The following is a 17006-nucleotide window of genomic DNA, read 5'->3' as shown; positions in this document are numbered from 1 at the left end:
ATACATCAGGCATTCCAAGCCGTGTTTCAAAAGGCCTCGAGTTGGATCATTTCTTCCTGCATTACTACTTCCCAATTGAAATTGAGCCTTGACATTAAACTACATCTCTTCTTCCATTCATAAGTGCAAATTAGACTATTTTTAAAAAAAAGACTTGCAAGAAGCCGGCTATACCACAAGAGCAGCAAATGATCTGATCTCTGATGATCACTTCATAGTTAGGAGGACTAATCCAAAATGGAAACACTCAACTGATTATACTTTTTTTCCAGATATTTTCTCCATTTCCTTAGGAAACTGGCCATGAATATAAGTATACTTAAGCAAAGAAAACTACGCAATTAGGCTACTCTTAGAGACATATGAAGACAAGCATAAGTTAATTTACAAGCCTTTATCTATGCTGGCTACTCGGAATTCTTACATGGTTTGCTTCCAGAGCAAAGAAAATTGCTGTCTTTGCCCTTGGCTGTGGCATCCAAAGATAAAATGCTCAGTGATTCTTCTTGTGTGGCTGCTGGAGGAGAGAGGAGCAGAGGTGGGATCCAGCCCTGCTAACAGCAATCTCGGGCTCCCAGTCCCTCCAGAGCTCCAGCACACAAAAGCTCAGATGTTCCAAGTATTTAGGCACAATGACATCTGGATGCAGTATCTCTGCATGCAGATATCCCACATGGGGCCCACGTGTGCAGCTGACCCATGTAGCAGCACGAGCAGTCAGTTCTTCATGCAAAGCACAACTTCTATGCTTTCAGTGCGTGGGCTTGCCCAGGGAAAGAAGAAAGCATCTTGGTTTGGGTTGTGATTTATGGTCATATTGAGAGCAATGGCCACATGTTGCAGCTGCCATGTTTTGTTGTTATTACACCAACTTTCCCACCCCAACGCCTGTTTGAGCAGCTTTCTTCATTGAGTTTATTCCACCATTTTTTCACAAGCTATCACTCTCCTTACATCACATCCCACAGATAACCTATGTTACGGTCTGGCAGAACTCTTCCTAGCAGCACCGGACTTGTTCCCCTTGTAACTTGTACACCACTCAAAGGTTCAGTACTGGGCGCTGTAAAAAAAGAATAAATAAATAGATAGATAGATAGATAGATAGATAGATAGATAGATAGATAGATAGATATACAGGCTCCCAGTGTTACTGAGAACAACCAGACCCTGCTGCTCATACCATGATCACTTACAGCTCCAAGGCAGAAAGTAGGACCAGCCAAATGCCTCTGGCAGGACGCTGGGCTCTCTGCAACTGACTGAGACAATGTTCCCTCTCGATTCCATCGAGATTTGCTTCTGTGGGAAGCGGAAGGCAGGTTCCTGACCTGGCTTTGCAGCCACAGCACCGCCAGGGCTCAACGCTGCGACCTCCTGCCCTGCCTGGGAAGCAAACCCATTCACAATGCCACATCTTCAGTGAAATCATTGCGTTCACACTCTGAACCTGTGCAGCAATGTGACGCCACAAGCACCGGCTTCTGCCCGGTGATGCTCTTCTCTTATGATGAAACCCTGCGCAGCAACTGCACATTGACAAGGGCTGGTAATAATTCTTTTCTTCCCCGCTATCTAATTATTCCAATAAGTAGTAGCATTGAGCTAAAAATAGGCCCGAGCGGTCTCCAGATCTGCAATTACTCCCTCAACTTGTGCCTGTCTACACCATTTCTTCAGTTAATCACTACAGCACCAAACATGCCAGAACTGTTTGAAATCAGCATTCAGGCTCAGACACAGTAAAGGACTAATAATGAATATTGTTTACACACATTTAATTCAACATACCAGCAGCAACTTGCTCACTCTCTTTAGCATTTTATTTGCTTATAAATACAAGTCAATACCACAAGATGGCACTTTCTTACTTGCAACACGTACTATTATAAACACATACCCTCTTCAAATAGTCCCAGATGTTTACAACATGTAACTTCTCAGTGGTTTTGAAACATTTAAAAAAGCAAGACCTGCTACAAACCGTATTTGTGTTTGATGCATATTAAATGAGGTCAGGTAATTAAATTCAAAAAAAGAATTTATAAATATTTCAGATAAGAAAATTTAAATACAAAAGCAGAGTTTGTATTAATTAAACGGAATAACAATTTAAACTGGCCGTAATGTATCTACATGCTTTTATTTAATTTAAAATACTTTTTAAACAATCAGACCCTCTAGCCATTCATCAAAACACCCATCTATCTACTCAACCCTTTAAAAAATACTTCCAGTTAAGAAACCACCTAGGCTTCTTCTTAACAATCCTTATTCTGTCCTGTAGGTGGAAATGAAGCGAAATCATATTCCAGACTAGAAAACAGGATAAGAAGGAAGAAACTTTAAAAAACCAGATAACTTCAGACACTCCAACTCACTATTCTTTGCATTTCTCAAAATACGTGATCCAGTTTTAAAGTCTTTGAACGAAATGTAAACACTAGAAAACTCATTGTTGAAATATGTGAAGAATAAAGAACCCTGCACTAATATAGTGCATAATGATGCTGTGTCAAACTTGTCATTTACGGTAAATGTCACATTTTCCTCCAGATTGTCATGCCTTTTTTTTTTTCTGTACCAATTCGTTTTGATGTTGGTAGACTTTCTTATTTTTTTTTAATTCCCATTGCTGAACAGGAAGAGATGCATTTTCCAGTTTCTTCAGGAGAGTTTCGCAAGATCCAAGACTTTGACTCCATTAATTTTTTTTTTTTTTAGTAACGAGGTGGCAAAATTTTAAGCTTGCAATATTTCTGTTCTGCCCGGTTATTACACATCAGGAGATTCCTCAAAAAACTGAGAAGTCTGAGAGTCACAAAAAAGAAAGTGGTTAAGGCAGTCGATGTCTACGTTTGGATTTCTTTTCTATATTACATGTCAATGTCTCCATCATAGGCTAAGGTTAGAGGCTTCTGTTGCGGAGGAGTGCTTTGATGCTGCTTGCTTTTTTTGCTGCAAGAAAAATATAAAACAGTTCAGGAGGCAAAAAATGAAACGGTAATACTGTGTGAAGCTCAAACACATCAACATAAAAAACAAATTTCAACACGGGATCAGCTTCCCACATTGGCTATTTCAGTTTGCAACCAGGTGACATGGGAGTATGGAAGCTTCTTCCAAGAAAGCCGGCACGGAGCTACTCGTGTGTTATTCCATGGGTGGTGTGGACACACAGCCTGCAGAGAAAGGGCAGCTCAGCGTGCAGCCAGCTGTGCTTATCATCTGGAGAGGAAATCAAACACATTTGTCTCTGGTGTCTTCTCACAGATGATAAAGAATAACTCATGGAAAAACTGAAACACGAACTGCCTAGACCTGGGATATTCCCATTCTTTTCTTTGAAACAACAGTAATAATTACTGAGAAACACACTTCAATTCTTCAAGTGATGGACAAGCACGTAATGCTATTTTTAAAATCCCCAGTATGCTCCACTGAGTGATCGCAGAGAATCAGTAGCCATATGACTCACAAAACACGGAAGCTACGGCTCCTACGCATCATCCAAACGCTGCTTTTAATTGAAGAGAAAATGAGAGAAATAACGAGAGAGAATAAATGCTGGGTGAAATAGAGTAATGTTGTCGTTAGGACATGGTTGGACTCTGTCACCATGAAGCCCCCACCATGAGATGCACTGGTGCAGACCAGAGCTTCGGCACACACAGAGCCCTGTTTCAAGCAGTGGCTGGTAACAGCAGCTTTGGACACAAGGCATGTCTCCTCCTGAGGTATTCACTGCAAAAACCTATGTAGGGATTTCCTGAGCTAAGACATAGATCCAGAAAACCACACTTAACACCAAGAAACCCACTCTCCCATGAACTGTTCTGCCATCTTTTAATGCATTTATCTTTCCAGCTTGCACTGCCCCTGACAGCACAAGGTAGTAATGCACAGTGGGAAAATAAAGATCTTTTGTTTACTTTAAACACTTCATCTGATGCCTCCTACTTCTTATATTGCAAGATATAAAGATTGTCTAGGCCCTTTTCCAACTCCATTCATGATTTCATAGTTCTCTATTGTATTCTCACGTCAAACCCCATTTTCCAGCTGAACGACCCCATTCTATTTGGTCTTTCCTTGAACAGGAAGTAGCTCCTAGATCCAATTGGCTTCCTTGCCTTTTTTCAGCTTTTTCATCATTTTTTTTTTTAATAATGCAATAAGAAGCCATTCCTAACCCCAGCAGAAGTCTAAATGTATAGGTCTGTTGATAACCAAAAGTAATTCTTTCCCCCACGACCACCACACACATCTTCACAATCATGTTGGTCAGCATTTGTAATGTGAAGAGTTTTCAACTGTACTGAGGTAGGGGCCAAATGAGGGTAGGTCTCTAATCCAAGTTCTATTCCTCCTTAACACCTCGAGGATTAAATCCCTGCATTATTATTTACAAACTAGTGAGCAAACAAAGCACAAAACCCCACGCCATACTCACCACATCAGGAAGGATGTAAAAATCAGGAGAACTATGACGAGGAACCCGCTAGCTGATACTCCATACACCCACATCTTCAGCTTACCATCTGTTGGAAGATTGCAAAAAAGACAGAGAAAGAAAGAAAGAATGAAATGTTTTATTCTGAAGTAAATGAATTCTTAAGAGGATAAGCAAAGAGGAAATACACAAGTGAAATTTCATAACATCACTGATGGGAAACACAACGAGTTGGTGGGAAAAATCCATCAAAAATGTTTTTGATAGGAAAGACAATCCTGTAAAAATCAATTTTTTTGAACACACAATCTTAGCTTCGGTAAGGACTTCAGCCGCTTTTCGATGAAAGCTGAAAGAAACTCTTTGTGTCAGCTTTCCAGAGCAGCACTATTTCATAACCTGCGGCCAGCCCGTACTTGCGGGTCACTTGGGGTAGACATCAGTACGCCAAAGAGAACCGGCTGCTTAGAGCTGAAAAGTGCCTGGGCAACAAATGGGAATACATTCAGCTCAGAGGAAGAACAAGGATATGCTTTGTAATGGTAAGAGGGATGAAGCTGTACCACAGGAAACATAACAAGCTTCCAACAGTGAGACGGGGCTGCTGACAGGGCTGCTTGGTCTGTCCCCATGCACTGGCAGGGGATTCACGCTGCAATCCATGCAAGAACCCCTCCGCACACATTTCATCTTGAGTGTGGTGAAACAATTCCTCCTGATAGGAAGTCTCAATACATCTTATCGGGACAGGTCCTGAACTCAAGCTCTGCATTAATCATCATCATTTTTAAAAGATCAATATTTCTGCTTCTTGCACACGTCTGGCTGTAAGGAATTCCTTGTGGATAGACGCGGTGGTATTTTCTCCACGCAGCTGCAGTCGGAGCTGATTCATACCAACGGAGTTGTTAATCCACCCTGGAGGCAGAAATATGAGCCCGCTCCATGCCCACAGACACAGGCTGACAGGGGCCATTTCCAACACACTCATGTGAGTGGGGGCTTACTGCACAGGACAGACACGGAACCTATTTTACTTTTTATGTTGGAATGATCAATTTTTTCAAAAGGAAGCATATTTAATCTGATCCCATTTTTTCTGGCTTTGGTTGTGGGCTTTTTTCCCTTTGTGGGGAGTCTGAATATCGGTCACAGACTTTCTCCTCTTTTCTAATCACTTACGGCCTATCTTCCCCGTGAGAACAGCTCTGTTCATCACGTCTGGTTTTACCTTTTCTCCTGAAGTCTAGGTATGAAATTTACAGCCAAGAAACGTGTAGCAGTCCTGCAAAGGGTCTGTCACAGCAAGCACATGGCACCCCACCAGGTCTACTGTGAAGGCAGACAGGCTCCCCTGCAGCAACATGAAGGCACTGGAGCGTGCCAACCAATCATTTAAACAATACTGTTTTAAAAGTTTCTGTGTTGAACTCTGGCCTCCCAGAGTGTGGCAAAGAAAGGAAAAACAGCCCGATTCAAAATCAGTTCTGTGTGCTCCTGCAGAGCATTTGAAAGAACAAAAACATCAGATTCATTAAATCATTATAAAATTTGTGTTCCAAACTGTAACCAGGAAGGAAAACCACAAATTAACTAGAGAAAGGCACATATACTTCTGGTGACAGATACAAGTCCTTAGACATACACAAATGTCAAGTACTATAACACCGAAGGATGATAAATGCCATCCATACAGGGAGCACTCACCATAGTTTTGCTATCAAGAGCATAACTGGTAGGTAACAGTGGTCTCCTGGCTCTCCTAGCACTAATTAGTGCAATCTCCCAGATGAGTAAGCCTGAGAGCCTGTTTTAGGGCAGTAATTACATATTTTGTCAAGAGGCAAGACAAAGGGGAACAGTGTGAAGAGCGCCAGCCTTGAGCTGGATCTGAAGGGCATGTACAGACTGAAGAGAACCTACAGGATGGGTTGATGACACGCTTAGCACGTATAACATGTTTGTTTATTTGCCATATGCTGTTCCTGTAACATTTATAGTCTAGTATTACATAACACCGCATTCTGTTGAAGCTCCTTAGTCCCTGTCTCTGTCTTTCGTCCCTGGTGGGGAACAGGCTCACAAACGCTGCGCTGAGGTCAAGCCCACCAGAAGCTCTGCAGCCTGGAATGCTGATTTAAAACAGCACTGCAGCATCCACCTACACCTCTCTCCCTTTTTCTAACCTCATAAGGGTGTGAGCTGAAGATGTGACATCTAAGGAAGACAGCCCACAGAGGGCCACGGTTGCTGACAAAAAGCCAATTAACCCCAAACCTGTGACTCAAACAGCTGGTGAACTGTGTGGGTTTCTGGATGATGAGTTTGGTCAAAAACCAGCCAACTTTAAAAGGCTGTGGACCAAGCTCTATTAGCTCTGAGACTGTCAACGCAAAGGTTAACTACCGTATGCAAATCAAATATGTAAATGTAACATTCAAAGTGCAATCACATATATCAAACAGAATTATGGCTCCCGGAATCCCCCAACAGAACCTTAAATTGCATGTTTTCTAAAATCTCATCCTCATTACAAGCTAATAGGAAACAAGGCAATGTCAGAGAGCAGAAGACAGGGAAAACAGGACTAGCAGGATATGGAGGCAACTGAAGTATTTCAGTAAAACTTGACTCATCTGATACTTCTGTCTCTCATTTTAAAGTTGTATTTTCATTTCATAAGCTTAATGTGCATAAATTAATATGAGTCATAGTCAAAATGGTGACCAGCTGTTATAGCTACGGCACGAGTCCTGTGTAGCAGTCAGGTGTGGTGCAGCCCGTGTGCCCGTTCCAGCTGGGAATGATGACAAAAAAGCCAAAGCTGCACTCAGGACTCACTGCTTGGGCACAGCAGCCTGCCTTCTTCTGGCTTGTTTTTGTTTTCTCAGTGTCTTAATTTCAACACTTAAAACTCCAAACTTTATGCTTTCTACTGTATTTTTTTCATACCCTTTTGAAACATGTCAAGAAACAACCAATGTTGTCTTTAATGAAGTCTTAAATACTTTCTGCTCAGAATCTTCGGAAGTGCTACTGATGTCTTCCCTGGTCCAAATGCATTCATTACTTACTGACACATCACAGATAATCGTTCCAAGCATCCCCCTAAATCACATTTAAGCATACTTTTGCAAAATATTGTTGCTTCATTTTCTTTGCTATCTCTCAACATAAGAGATTGTGATTACTCTGTATAGACACAAAGGAATGGAAGATGACACGCAAGTTAGAAACGGTGAGGCCGCTCTGCAGCTCCAGACGCAATCTCTGATGTTATGATCTACAAAGCTTGTAACTTTCTTCTACAGAAACATTGTGAAGAAAATTTATTCCATTCATATTTAAGTTTTTCACCTGGATTAAAAGGTTGAATAGACCATCCTTTGAAAATGTCATGCATTTTGGAGTTGACGGGTTTATTTTTTCCAGCAATGGTCTTAACATCAGCTTTCTTATCTTCTAAACCTGGTACCTTCATGCAGTAATCCAGCAAACCATTTGATCTCATTATTTCTGTATATCCTCGCTCACAACCGCAGACTCCTCTCTAGGTGATAAAAGGGAATTCAATATTAAAACATCAGCAACCTCCCAAAGGACAGCACGAATTGTATGTAAACTATCAAGAAACAGCAAGGTACATCGTGCACATGTAATCAGCAAGTTCACTGCCACCAAACCAAACAGGCCAGGAGCTGGTGCTGCAAACCCATTTCAGCTCGAACAGCCATAACATACTTGGGGAATTGGTTGAAAGAGTAATTACAGAGAAGCTCAATATGGAAACATTCTCATCCCAACAGGCTTAATCATAGGCATCTGTGGCCTGATCCAACCCCTCTTGTCAATAAAAAAAATTAGCAGTGACCCTGCTGGGCATTAGAAGAAATTAACAAAGAAACAGTCCCGATTCAGACCTAACTCTCCTTTCCAATGTATTTCTGCTCTAGTATTTCACAGGGCTATCTATAATAAAGCATTGCTCTTCTGACCAAACTTCTGCCATGCTGGACCGGCGTAGGCAGTTCCTTCCAGAGGTTTCTTAGAATGGGGCGGTTCACTAAACAGGCACTCCATTTTCTGGATGTCTAATTTAATACAGCTTTTTTAGATTGCATTTCGTTTCTAATCAACCTATAATTACAATGCCCATGTGGAGGTCTGATACGCTCTGCACGATCCAAACAGACAATTGATTTACAGTATCTGTGATAAGAATTTAACTCCTGACATCACGTTTTTTTGCCACAGCATCCCCACTTGTTGACAGACACAATCCTGAGTTTTTGGTGCAAAAGGTGAAGGATGTCTCACTGGCTTTTACAGCTAAGAAATGCATGTCTACCCATCACTTTATGCTCCTGTAGGCTCTCACAACAACCCTTACATGAACTCGCATGTACCTACAGGAAGGGACGTTTGTAACCTCAGAGGCAAAGAGGAGACGGGCTCAAAGATCCAGGAGGTGCAGCAGATGCTCACCATTTCAGCAAGTGGGTCAGTTCCAGCTTTGCTTTAGGGGTTAGCATGGGTGTAGTGGGATCAGGCTGCTACAGCTTCCTTGCACTCACAGGTGCCTCCTGCGTCCATGGAGGAGCAGGAGAGCAAATACACATTTACTCCTCTCTTACTAACAGTCCACTTGCTATGTGGCAGTAAAACAGCCACATTTTCACACAGTGAAAATTAGACCAGATGGTTCCAAACCCTCCCCATGAAACAAAACTGAAATTGTAACACTTTCACACTTACACACCTTTACTCATCTGTGCAGAATTATGAAACTTTCAGACTGAAATTCCTACAACTTCCTCGAGGTGGTATCATGGGCATGCTAAACTACCTCCTAGGTCCTAGAATGCATTTATCATACAGAAGGTAATGGAACAGACTTTGCAACGTTCATTCCTCAGCCACGTTCCGCAGTAGCCAAGTACCTGGGTGCAGTAGGAGAAGGGTTTTCTGCACGCTGGGTTGCAGTGCCGAACTTCAGCAGGTTTGGTCTGAAGAGCACACCCTCCTGGAAAAGAAGTTGCTTTCAAAACAGAAGAGTGCTTTTCAAAGAAAAGAGTGCTTTCAAGGTTATGTTTTACAACGTTTTTCACTTGGACCACTGTACTGCAAGAAGTGGCTGCTTGCTTATTTTAAATAGCTAAGTACTAGTCTACTGAACACATTAGCATAATATCTGTAGGAATCACATTAATTAATTTACTTTAACAAGGCAGGGAATTATTATCATACCCATCTTATTAATGGAGAAAAGAGATATACAGACTTAAGCAATTTGCCCCAGGCCACATAGGAAGTTGGGGACAGAATCGGGAATTAGATGCAGATCTTCTGTGTCCTCATTAATGTCTTATCTACATAAGAAGACATAATCCACACGACACCTTAGCCCATCCTCACTTGGGAAACTCTGTGCTTCTATAGGAATAAAGAAGCGTTAATGAGTTCTTAACTACTTGGCAACCTTTGCACATAAAACTTTTGTATATTATCTTAACTACTCATTATAAATAGAACTAGATAACATTCTCATTCCTGCTCTCTCTTCATTCATCCTGTGCATACCGAGATAGATCTTGCAGATGTGCAAGCCCTATTACCTTTGCCAACCTCTTGTGCAGCTTCAAAGTGCTGACCATGAATTTTACTTTTCATCCTGTGCAGGAAGAATTTGTAGGTCACAGCACCAGCAGGAATCTCACAGTCTGAGTGATCTGAGATTCCCGTCTATTGAACAGAATAAGCATTACAGAAGCTGGGCTCTTTTCCATTGTATGTGATTTTCTTTTCCTCTCTCCACAGTTACAGGAAGGTCTAGGCAGGCCTGTTAGTACAAGCGCACTCACTTCTTCCTGAGACCAACGCAGCAGTCATAAAATCATAGAATCATAGAATCACAAAGGTTGGAAAAGACCACAAAGATCACCTAGCCCAATAATCAGTTAGGGTACTCCACCCAAACATCTTCATGCAATGACATGTGTGATGGTGACCTGACAGCATGGCTGGTGAGTGCCCACCTTTCTTTTCTACACACAGCTCTGAACTGAAGTCCTGGGGGAAATGAGGAGGGAAGGCTGTCCAGCTGCCCTCCAAACAACTGGTGCAGAAGAAGAAATACCTGGAAGAAGATTTTTCAGCCATGTGTGCGTGGCGACTTATGGACATACCTGTGACATTTATTCCATCCGAGCGCTGACACCACACCATGCGCACATTGTCTCGCCAAAGGCTGGTTTTCCACAGGTACTCGTAACACCTCCCTCCTGCAACATCAATACCAGTCGGCCTTCACGTCTTAATGAGACCAGAATAAACTCTTGAGAGGGACAAAGCCTGGCAAAACAAGGCTACCTGAGCAAGGCCGTGTTTCCACCACTTGTCCGGAGCAGCTCTCCGTGTTCTCAGCAGGCTGAGCGATGAACGCCCTGGAGCGAGCCTGCCGTCCCGTTGTTTCGAAGCTCCTGCCATCGATGCACGTGAGCTCGCAGGAGCTCCACTCTGACCACTCAGTCAGGTGGCAGTCACCTGCACGCGGAGAGAATAAATCATAGGTTTTCAAAAGGAATCAGCCTTAAAGGATTAAGGACAAGCTGAGTACAACGGCTTTAACAGTGAAATAACCCCAGTTTATCACCCAACGGTATGCATTATTCAGATTTTCTGCTTCATGAGAAATCTCATTTTCTCCAAAAAGAAAGTCTTTTTCAGGTGATCTAGAAACAGCAGACTGAGCATTTACCCGATCTGCTGAAGTACAAATTCTTACTGCTGCAGCTGACAGTGCTCAGCTATGCAAGCAACTCAGTCTCAGAAAGCTATTACAGACAGAAACGTAGTGTGACTTTCAAAAGACTTTACCTGGGCAAGGCACAGAGCACGGTAACTGCAGCACACTCTCCTTCAAAGGCAGCTCACCACATAAAGCATTTTCTACTGGTTTGGACGTAGCAGAAACAGATGCATCATGCACTACGCACGTGAGGTTGCGGACTTGCAATCCATCTCCACACTGTCCACCCTAGGAAACGACAGAAAGGAAAGAGACATCCATTGCTGCTGCTAGCAGACAACAGAAGAAATACACTTGACTCCACCTAAAAAGAATTCAAAGATATAAATCCAGTTTCTGGACTGCAACAGTACCCTCAGTTATGGGAAAACAGATGGAGATCATCTCTGTACACAGCTCTACAGAAGCTCAGGGGCAATGGAACATGGAAAAGTGTGTTGTAACCCAAGTGGGGAGAAAAGCACATAAATCCTTTCCTTTCCACACCTGGGAGACATGGGAAGAAAGGAGTCACTGAACAGATGGGGCATAGCTCAGGCAGGTACCTTCCCTAGCACAGCACTGGAAAAGAGCAAACGTGAAGAGCACAGCTTTAGGAATGCTGGTCCTTGCCCAAGCAGCAAAGCTCCTAGGAGAAGAGATGTGTATCGTAAAAGCTGAATGCAGTCTTTGGGGTGAGCTCTCCATGTCTTTAGTTAAAGCTCATGAATTCACTGATTCTTAAGGAATGCCCAGTTCAATAAACACTGAGACTTTTGGCTTCCCTGAAGAGGCCAAGGGCAGAGCCCATTCAAAAAGGAATGCACATTTCCAGTCACCTCCTCTGATGATACAGCCCAGTATGAGCACTTAAATGGTTTAAACTCAAACAGCAAAAACCCGTCAGTGCTTTTAATTAGGCTGCAAAGATTAACATGCTTGTGTAATTTCTTAATCGTGCAGGGACTTATAGGTTCTGAAGTGGACGCAGATCACCAGCTTTACTGAAATGCCATCTGAAGCCACTTAGCACTGAACCTGGAGTGAACAAGCATTAGGAGGCTCCACGCAAGCCATGCCATGCTCTTTAGCCCAGCTCTGAAATACTCAGCCATGCACCAAACTACTTGCTGAGACTTCTTTTACCAAAAAATCAATATCATTTGGCTAACCTGATGATCAAGAGCTGAAGATGCTGTGAGAATTGATGCCCTGAGGCTATTTCTAGAGGCTGGAATTGTTTCATTTTTCTCTCAAAAACAGAGCTGCAGTCATGTCTGAGGTACACAACTTAAACCTGTGTGATGCTTTATGAACGTGTGTCTCAAGGCTTGTGGAAATGGCACTTTGCAAAATTCAGCAAATAAAGCTCAAGAAGAAGGATGAAACACTGCTTTTATATAACCAAGGGAAATGCTACTTTGAATCACTTGGCAGTAGATTCTTTTAAAATAATGGACTTCATCTGCAGAACAGAATGGCTCCGACCAAGTACATTTATTCGGCAGCGTGTTTGATAGCAGGAATCTCAAGAATATCTCTCCCGTAAACATGTGGTACCTTTTTCATTTTCCCCAGACCTTTTCTGTTGCTGACGCACAGTGAAATGGAAATAGGGGCATAAATAGTTGGACTGAGAGTAGTTGCTTATCAAAAGCATCTTCGAGGAGCATTAGCGTGGATTTACCATATGCAGCCAGATTCCAAGTTTTCAACACCGTGTTTCATTTTAGTCGGTATGTAGCTTACTGTTCTAAATTATCGTTTCACCGCTGAAACCTCTATTGCAGCCCGAGATTAATGGTGTGTGAATAACTCCTGCAGCTGTCAATTGGGTTAGAGTTCTTGGAAATTGCTGGTGGAAACAGAACGCGATGTGGAGAAAATTCTCTGGGGAAATGGGCACTAATCAAACTGCGGCCTACATGCAGCTCAAGAGGTGGATCAAGGAATTACTGAAGATTACTGGAAAGGACAAAAAAGATACTTGCTCTTACTTCTAAAAAGATACCTGCTCTTTTATGAATGCGAATAAATACCCAAGCATTTGTATACACAACGATGTATGGATAGTCATATAACGGCACAGACATAAATACAAATAACATGAAAAGAATGCATTTTTGGTAGTCTCCACTACAAACCTTAGCGGGCCTCAAAGCAACATTTTTCATTCTTCTATCAGGCAGTATTGACAGTACATTCGTTTAGGATATAAAAAAAAAAAAAGAAACCATGGAATCTAAACCAACTCCAAACAAAAACGTGAGCTTTTTAACAGTGCCTTCCGTTTGCTTGCTTTCACTCAAGACCAGAAATGCATTTTCACAATGAACTGAACACATTTAAAGGATAAGGTGTCACACTGTCATTTACAGAGGAAAATGACAGTGGGCTTTTTTGATGTTTTTGGCAAGGTCATAAGCAATGCAGGAGCAATGCATTAAATTCCTTATCATCCTAAAAATTATTCATGTCCCCAAAATTATACATTTGAAGGCCTAATTAATAGCTGTGGAATCAGTGGAAATTTGTGGCAGTAATGGCACAATGCGGACTAAGTGAGTAGCTGCTAATCAGAGGAGCACTGCCGAGGAAATGATCAAATATTCAAAACTTTGGGGACCACATCTATACTGTAAGTACTCTTCCTCGGGAGGTGCGAGCTGAGGCTTGCCCAGATAGCAGCCACCTATAGCACACCAATAGCACAGGAGCTCATAGTCCTAATGAGATGCTTTGTCAAAACGTGCCTTTAAGAAAAGTTCTCCCCTTTTGCTTTTACTGGGGTTCATGTGCGGTCGCAGTCATCTTAGGTAAAGAGCTGATTGGCCCATACTTTCACAGGTTGATGAGCTCTTCATCAGGTAAAAATTCTCCTTAATGAGAAAGCATTGTCTGAGTACATTTAAGGGACCATCTTTAAAACACTTTAAATTAAAGGAGGGGTTCTTGGTCTTCTTATCAATGTTAGGCAGCTAGTTCTTGATAATATCTAGCTACTTTGCTTTCCTATCTTTCTTTAATGAAAAAATTACCATCACTGTCACCCACTACTAACCTCTATTTTCTAATTATTATTATTATTTTTACTAATCAGTGTGAAACACTTCAGCTCCCGTGGGAAAAAGACTGATGTAATGCAACCCTGTAAGATTATGTGTACTGACCATTTTCCAAGTTCCACATCCCTTTGAATGCAGCAGAAATGCTCACATCTGTGGGAGGGGTGCTTGTGGCATGGGGAACTGCCCGCGGAGCAGCGCACTGATTTACCTACTGTGAAAGCCAGCACTAGAAAACACTTAGCGGGCTGCACTCCTAAACACGCACACCTCTAATTATTCACACAAAGTCAATTTAGCATAAAATGGTCCTTCTACAATTAAGAAATGCAGTCTCAGTTATCTCATAATACAAGGAAGAAATACTTTAGCCTTATAATGAGTTGTCCTGTTTACGTTACTCCGGGAGGACAATTTCATGACATGCATTTTGGTCTTACCATGGGATGTATTTACCTGCTTCCACAAAGCATCCTTGAAAACGTGACTTTTGCAAGCTTTCTTTGGAAAGCACACTTAAGCTTCTTTTCCAGAAAAGCACAGGAATAAATCACCTTGTATTTATGAACTACATTTAATTCCTAAGTGCCTCATTAAAGACAACTGAACATGGAAAAAAATGGCTCCTCTCCAAAACAAAGCAAACGGGAGAGAAACGACAACATAGTAATTTAAGGAGAGAAGCAAGCTCTATCTCACTGCAAGTGCAGGATGATATCTGGCTTAGCAAAGGCTGTGATTACTTGCTCTGAGCTGAAATACAGCGGGGTTCTGGATGTACACACTTTTAATCTGCATGATGTGTTATTTTTCTGGAATATGTGGGGCCTTAATTCAGCTTCTCCACTAATTCTTTTATCAGCTATGTTAGCTCCTCTGCTTGAATCTCTCATCCCTAATGCTTAGCAGAAGTTGCTTACCTTTGCTGGACAAAATATCAGCTAAGGATGTTATTCATAAATACTGAGTGCAGCACATACAAAAGCTGTATTCACATCCTTATCTGCAATGAGTTGTTCAGCACAGGAATGAAGAAGAAAGGTGACCCTAAAATGTATTTCTGGTTCTGTGGTCTTGAGCTGTCCAAAGGCTGTAATACTCCAAATTTCATCTCCAAAAAGCCAGGTAAATTCCAGTTATCTATTCTGGCATACGCTACAGGTCCATCAGGTGCAACCAGAGATCGAGCAAGCATTCAAGCCATGCACATTGCAGTAAAAGGCAGATCAGAAAACACACAGAATGTGTCTTCACTTCCACTTTTGGCTTCCATTTCCTAAATTTGGCAACACGGAAAATCAGGCAGGGGCCTGTGCATAGGTCCTGTGCCCCAGGATGAGACAGGGCAATTCTCCTCCTGAACCTCAGCAAACAGGGCTCTCAGCAGCCCAAGCAGGTGTCATCGTATCTGGGAAACTCACACCTGCTTGATCTGAGATACCAACTAATACATTTGAATACAGGAAACATCATGTAACAGCTAAGGAGAGAAGAAGAAGCGTAGGGGAAAAAATATCAACTCAAGGCTGATGTTGGCCAGTGGCAGTGGGAGAACGATCGCAGTGAAAAGGGTGCAGGCAGCGCACTGATGATAACTCCAGCCATTCTCCAGCTGTTAAGAAGAGCAAGAAGGAGCCCACACTCCTTACAGGAATGCTATTGCACTGAAGAATGAGCAGGAAAAGACCTGCCATACGGTTCTTAGAAGAAGAGACAAAGCTCTGGAAGCCTAGTGTATCTATTTTCTCATTAGAGTTGCTTTATATAACTAAATTATAGGTCACCACAACTATGCTTGCTCAAGCACATTTACTCCATAAATCTTCTTTAATACCTCTATAAGCTCACACTACTTGAACCTATACTGCTATAAATCGCTGCTGCCAGCTGAGAGACCACGCGCACAGGTTTGCGTCCCCGAATTTCCCCCGCTTAACATGCAACTTACGGCATCTCCAACCACTGGAAGAGAAACACCTCCAACCCGTGAGGAGGACATAAGGGAATGGTTACCCCGAGGTGGCTGTGAGCCGTACCTGGAGTCTGCAGGGCGACCAGGGCCCGAGGCGCCAGCTGTAGCAGGGCTTCACCGGGCAGCTGCGGTGCTGGCTGAGCTGCGCCGGGCAGGGCCGGCCCTCGGCCTCGGCCTTCAGCAGCACGGCGCGCCCGCGCACCATCTGGCCTGAGGAGAGAAGAGATGGCAGTCAGCAGGAAGGAGCGGATTTGGGGGTGCTCTGCGGGTTAGCATGGTTACGAGCTCATTTTCCATCAACAAAAATGCCGTTTTTCGGAAAAAAATAAAGCAATTATTGGGGAAGACTATTTGCCTGATAGGGATGCAATTGCTAATCTTCCGCTGTGCGATGCGGTTGCCGACATTTCTGAACGTAGTTTTTAGACAAAGTTTTGTATGTTTCCCAAATACGTTATTTGTTTATGCAACACAGTTAAATACATGACTAAATCCTGATTATTAAATAGGACAAGGAAATAATTCCTACGGAAGCACCATTTCTACCACTGTACATTCAATATGTTTCCAGAGATTTTTAACAAATGAAATCTTCTTTTTATGACCAATTATGTGCATCTAATTTGAAAACTGCAAACACCCTAATGGCTATTACTGTCCATAACCACTTCTGCCATTTCCATTAAAATCCTATTTATTATTGGTGAAAACTTCTTCAGCTACTGAATG

The 17006-nt window shown here is 42.4% G+C and overlaps 1 protein-coding gene across 3 annotated transcripts in view; it reads right to left on the bottom strand.

Annotated features, from left to right (window-relative positions):
- The window catches only part of THSD7B (thrombospondin type 1 domain containing 7B), a 298099-nt gene continuing 282894 nt past the window's right edge, over window positions 1802-17006 (bottom strand). For 2 of the 3 annotated variants that reach the window (XM_021399126.1, XM_021399127.1), the window contains exons 22-29: window positions 16342-16487; window positions 11330-11489; window positions 10823-10996; window positions 10639-10734; window positions 9394-9491; window positions 7811-8003; window positions 4454-4541; window positions 1802-2958 (exon numbers count right to left, since the gene is read on the bottom strand). In XM_021399126.1, the coding sequence (XP_021254801.1) occupies window positions 2877-2958; window positions 4454-4541; window positions 7811-8003; window positions 9394-9491; window positions 10639-10734; window positions 10823-10996; window positions 11330-11489; window positions 16342-16487 (1037 nt within the window). In that variant the 3' untranslated portion in view covers window positions 1802-2876. The remainder of the gene's footprint in view (window positions 2959-4453; window positions 4542-7810; window positions 8004-9393; window positions 9492-10638; window positions 10735-10822; window positions 10997-11329; window positions 11490-16341; window positions 16488-17006) is intronic. The other variant, XM_021399128.1, reaches the window with a different exon arrangement.

The sequence above is a fragment of the Numida meleagris genome, chromosome 5, assembly GCF_002078875.1.
Source record: "Numida meleagris isolate 19003 breed g44 Domestic line chromosome 5, NumMel1.0, whole genome shotgun sequence".
Taxonomy (NCBI): Eukaryota; Metazoa; Chordata; class Aves; order Galliformes; family Numididae; genus Numida; species Numida meleagris.
Note: the sequence above shows the minus strand (reverse complement) of the source record. Positions and strands in the feature narration are given on the sequence as shown.